The 5744-nt window shown below is 40.4% G+C and overlaps 1 protein-coding gene across 4 annotated transcripts in view; it reads right to left on the bottom strand.

Annotated features, from left to right (window-relative positions):
• Positions 1–864: 864 nt before the first annotated feature.
• NRCAM (neuronal cell adhesion molecule) overlaps positions 865–5744 on the bottom strand; it is a 99443-nt gene continuing 94563 nt past the window's right edge. For all 4 annotated transcript variants that reach the window (XM_007455342.1, XM_007455344.1, XM_007455345.1 and 1 more), the window contains one exon: positions 865–1102. In XM_007455342.1, the coding sequence (XP_007455404.1) occupies positions 865–1102 (238 nt within the window). The remainder of the gene's footprint in view (positions 1103–5744) is intronic.

The following is a 5744-nucleotide window of genomic DNA, read 5'->3' as shown; positions in this document are numbered from 1 at the left end:
GGCTGTACGTTGTGGAATGCTTATCGTCTGAAGGCACTGCATGTGTCTTGCCCTGTGCTTTCTGGAATAATTTTTGACACTGAATTGGAGTGATCTGTTTGGTATTCTCTCGGTCTGCCACAAATGCCAAGATGCGTTGCAATACGCATTGATTACGCCTAAAAAGCACTGAAAGGAGAGAGGATGTAAAAGGTAGAACACTGTGCCGCTGTAATACCTGGACGATTAAGAAGTCTGTGGAGTAATAGGATCAAAGAGCAGGTAAGAGAGTCTCATAAGCATGAGCAAATGCACCTGTCATAATTAACGCATTTAGCAAGTAGAGACTGTACACACTGTGCCTAACAGTCTCCCCAAAAGACTAACGACAGCTAGACATAGAGTCACCAATTTCACGACAATGTCCACAAAGACACTGAAGTTCTAGAGAATACTACAGGAACACTCTTGACAATGAAAAGGGAATTCATATTTAGGTGTTCAGCAGAGGAGAGTATAAACAAAGTACCAACCCATGTTTGAATAACATACACAGGTATATTCTTTAAAGGTGTAGCATTTTTCATGCATCCTAGTGAACTGTATCCCGAAGAGGGAAGAACATGATCTGTTGATGACACTGTGTTATTTTTTATCAGTTCTCAGGAAATCAAGATAACCTATGTTGAATGAAAAAGTATGCACTTTGCACTGCAGTTCACATTAAGACACCATTTGACTGAGTTAGGTTCTTGCTTTGATGGTTCTCATCATATGAACACACAGCAGAACACAGACTTTCTGCCTCAATGTTCAGAGTATGAGAAGGCGGACCGACAAGTACTTAAGATAAACATTCGAGAAAAGTGGCAAAGAGCTCACAGATTAAACAAAGGAATTCATGGCGTTGACGGGAGACGGTGCCTCTGAGCTTTCGTTTCCTTCGGCTGGTTCTTTCTCTTTCTTACCACTGTACTGTCCAATAAAGGAGCCGTCCTCATTGAACTGGCCATTCACCCCCTCTCCATAGTCAACTAGGCTGTCATCGCTATCTTCCTTTTTCACAGTCCTGTCTGAAGGTGTTCGACTGCCTTTCTTTAAAGGCTTGTGGTCTTCTGCATCACTGGAAAAAAGAGAAAACATTTTCGTCAAGACTGGCATTTAGGGAAAAGGCTTGGTTCCCAAAGATCATGCATGCAAATGACGAGAAAGCATTTGGAGCCCTGAGCTCCTCTAGCCCAATCTAATGGTCAGGTGGCCTCCAAAGACCGGGACACGGTTGGAATGAAAGGCAAGTGCAGAAATGGTTTAATCATGAAGTCTCCGGTAGGTGGATGGCTTTGTAGGGTGCATGTCAATATCAATGACAGATTTCTGGCTACTGATTTGGAAGCAATTCAGAAATCATCACAAGCATTACAAAAGGAAGAATTGAGAAAAGCTGAAAATCATCACTACTTTCATAGAATTAGAAAGGGGGTAAAAGCTTATGACAAGTTGAGAAGTTAGTATGTTAAACTGCATAATATCTCTGATTCCTTGGGTATGAATGGAGAATGATTTTGGTTAAGTGTGAAGTATGGATTTTTGTTTTTCTGAGCAAGAAGCAAAATCCTGCATCTCAAATCTTTTTGTTACTGAGTACAGGCCAGACTTGTAAACTTGAACCTTACCTTTCAAGAGACCTACACATTCCATTAAAAGGATGCAGAAGAAACAAATGAAAATAGCCTAAGAAGAAAAGCAAAATCCTCATACTGATCGTATACAGTATTTTTTTTCCTGTAAGAATTTTAGTTAATGGGTAAAGATTTATTAATTTGGAAAGAGACATACTTTAACTTCAGAGCACTACATTTGTACTATTAATGGCATGTCAATATATTCTGAAGAGTGTGCGTGCAAATGCAAAAGCCAAGATTTCCTGCCCTCACTTTTACCTTACTACTCCCTTCTCCACAGTGTGGAATCTGAGGAGTGTAATTTTATAAAAATGTGTAGGACTCTCTCTCTATATTTGCTTATGTCTCTTTTGAACCCCTAAGCACAATATCTGGAAGTAGCAGAGTAATCACTATGCTTAAGGACATTCACTCACATGGTCAAGTAACTAGGTACGCATACTTAGTCCCTAACAAGTAACATTTGTTTAAAAAAAAAAAGGAAAAAAAGGCAATGACATCTTTTGTATTCTTTCAAAGAACAAAAATCCAAGGCAAAAATGGGAAACATAAACAACATTAGTAAAAAATAAAAAGATTTCATGTAAAAGGTCCCATGAGCTGCAGTATCTCACCTAGGAATTTGTGTTAGGATTTAACTGCTCCCTCTTCTTTGAAGAGTGACTCTTTTTTTTTTTTTTTTTTTAGCCAAGATACAAATATTTCATGATGCACAAACATTCTGGCTCTTTGGCCAATAATTTCTACTAGGATCTCCAGTTTTTCACCAAGGAGAAAATTTCAAGACTGGAAAATAATACTGGCTTCACATGACATTGGCATACGCTATTGAAAATTACCTGTTTTAGCAATACACAAGTGCTTGTCACAAATTCAATAAATGATATTATCGTTTTAATAAACAGCTGGGGACATATCACAGAGTCTTAGGGTGGCCTGTGTTTGGGGCACTGTAGGGAACATAGCACCCAGTCTCCAACCCACTGTAAGAATAACTTGCACATTTTTGGAATTTAATCAGCTTCTAGGCTGTGCTCGAATACTTCCTGTGAAATACTGCCCATGACTTGGTGAGACACTTAATTCTACTGAGGAGTTCAATAGTGAGCAGAATTTTGTCACCTGGACAAAACTATTAGTATTATTCTGCTTTGTATAACTAGTGTTCCAAGGTGTACACTCCAGGAAATTCTAGTCTATGGCATTTCTTCGATTCATCCATCCATCCATCCATCGTACATCTAATAAATGTTTACTGAGCGCCTACTCTAAGACATAATGTTCTAGTCGTTCGGGATAGAGCAGCAAACAAAATAGACTAAAGCCCTGACTTCACTGAGCTTACTTCTAGTAGGGGAAAATATAGACAATCAACATATTTTAAAAATTAGTTATAGAGTGTGTCAGAAGGTGATTAGTGCTATGGAAAATATAGGGCTGAGTAAAGACAATGGAAGGTGTCACGGGAGGGGATGGAAGATTGACATTCAAATAGGATGTCCAAAAAAGGCCCTGTTAAGAAGTGACATCTGATCAAAGACTTAAAAGGGTTGAGTTAGCCAGGTGGATAGCTGGAAGGAGAGCCATTATGACAGGAGTAACAGCAGTGCAAATACCCTGAGGTGGGGCAAGCCTGTTCTAGGAATGGCAAAGGAGCTCAGAGGGAGGTGGGGGGCAGGGCGGGGGAGAGGGAGGGAGAGAGAGAGATTAAAGTAAAAGAGGTAATAGAGCTAGATCAGAGCCTTGTAGGACATTGTAAGGATTCTGTCTTTAACTCTGAGTGAGGTGGGAAGTCACTGGAGAGTTTTCAGTGGATGAGTGACATGATCTGATTTACATTTTAAAAGGATTACTGGCTTCCCTGGTGGAGCAGTGGTTAAGAATCCGCCTGCCAATGCAGGGGACACGGGTTTGAGCCCTGGTCTGGAGCTCCCACATGCCACGGAGCAACTAAGCCCATGTGCCACAACTACTGAGCCTGCGTGTCACAACTACTGAAACCCGCACGCCTAGAGCCCGTGCTCCACAACAAGAGAAGCCACCACAACGAGAAGCCCATGAACTGCAACGAAGAGTAGCCCCCGCTTACCGCAACTAGAGAGAGCCCGTGCACAGCAATGAAGACATAACGCAGCCAAAAATAAATAAATAAAATAAATAAATTTATAGGGAAAAAAAAGGATTACTGTCATCACTGTTACGAATAGCCTACCCTAGAGGGAGGAGTTGGCAAACTACAGCAGAATTGGGCCGTGCCCATTTATTATGTATTGTCTCTGGCTGCTTCTGCACTGCAGCAGAATTGTAGAGTTGCAGCAGAAACCGTGTGGCCTGTAAAGTCGAAAATACTTATTATTGGGCCTTTTACAGAAAAAATTTGCCAACCCCTGCTCTAGGGGGCTAGGGGAATTACAGCAATAATCCAGGAGTGAGAGGGCTATGACTTGGGCCAGAGTGGAACACTGGGAGTGGTACAAAGTGGTCATTATAGACATATTTTGAAGGTGGCACCAACAGGATTTTCTGATGGATTGGATATGGAATAACAGAGAAAATGACAACACCAACATTTTTGGTTTGAGTAGCAGGAAGGATGGAATTACGCTTACTCAGGAGCACAGCATGTGTTGGCTGGAAGATCAGTGGTTCAGCTTTGGACATGTTCAAGTTTGACACATCAGAGGAACCACTCCTTTAATCATTTTGTGAGTCTAGTATAACACTGATATCTAAAACCAACAAGAACACTCTGAGAAAGTAAAATTACACGCTCATCTCATTTATGAACACAAATGATGAAAAAATCCCAAAGAAATCATGAGCAAACAGAATTTAGCAATCTGCTAAAAAGATAATATATCGTGACCAGGTTGGGCTGCATTCCAGGAATGCAAGCTTGTTTTAGCATTTAAACACCAATTCATATAATTCACCATTTTAGCAGAAGAAAAGAAAAATATTTTATGATCATCTCAGTAGATTTAGAAAAAAGGTATATGGTAAAATCCAACACACATTCACAAAAAAACTTTCATACACTGGGAACAGAAGTATCTTCATGAATCTGATTAAGTGTATCTATAAGAAACTTTGAGTTAATGTCATCCTTGATGGTGAATGTTGAAAGTTTTCTGTTTGACATCAGAAATAATAATTAGGACTTCTAATCAAAACTGCATTGGAGGGACTTCCCTGGTGGTGCAGTGGTTAAGAATCTGCCTGCCAATGCAGGGGACACGGGTTCAAGCCCTGGTCCAGGAAGATCCCACATACCGTGGAGCAACTAAGTCCATGTGCCACAACTACTGAGCCTGTGCTCTAGAGCCCACAAGCCACAACTACTGATCCCGTGTGCTGCAACTACTGAAGCCCACATGCCTAAAGCCTGTGCGCCACAATAAGAGAAGCCACCGCAATGAGAAGCCTGCGTACTGCAACGAAGAGTAGCCCCCACTTGCTGAAACTAGAGCAAGCCTGCGTGCAGCAACGAAGACCCAATGCAGCCACCCAAAAACTAACAAACAATCTGCATTGGAAGTACTAAGCAATATGATAAGGAAAAGAAATAGAAGACGTGTATTAAGAAGAAAAGAACTGTCATTATTCATAAATGATATGATTATATATGTAAAAAATCCAAAAGAACCTATAGGTAAACATCAGAATAAAAAGAGAGTTTAGTAATATTGCTTAATACCATATTAGCATAAAAGTAAATTTTATTTAAGTACTTGCAAACAATTGGAAAATGAAATTTTAAAAATAATTCCATTTTGGCTACCGTAAAAATATGAAGTAGATAAGAACAAATTGAAGAAAAATATGTGTAAGACCCCCATGAAAATGAAACTCGTGTTCAGAGCTATTAAATAAGAGGTAAATAAAATGGAGGGACATACCATAACCATGGACAGGAAGACCCATGGTAAATATGTTAACTTTCTTTATATTGTTCTTTAGGGGTTTTTTTTTTTTTTTTTTTTCCTTGCGTTATGCGGGCCTCTCAGTGTCGTGGCCTCTCCCATTTGCGGAGCACAGGCTCCGGACGCGCAGGCTCAGTGGCCATGGCTTCCGGGGCCCCGC

Source organism: Lipotes vexillifer, unplaced genomic scaffold (assembly GCF_000442215.2).
Source record: "Lipotes vexillifer unplaced genomic scaffold, Lipotes_vexillifer_v1.1 scaffold234, whole genome shotgun sequence".
Lineage (NCBI taxonomy): Eukaryota > Metazoa > Chordata > Mammalia > Artiodactyla > Lipotidae > Lipotes > Lipotes vexillifer.
This window is presented reverse-complemented; position numbering and strand designations above follow the sequence as displayed.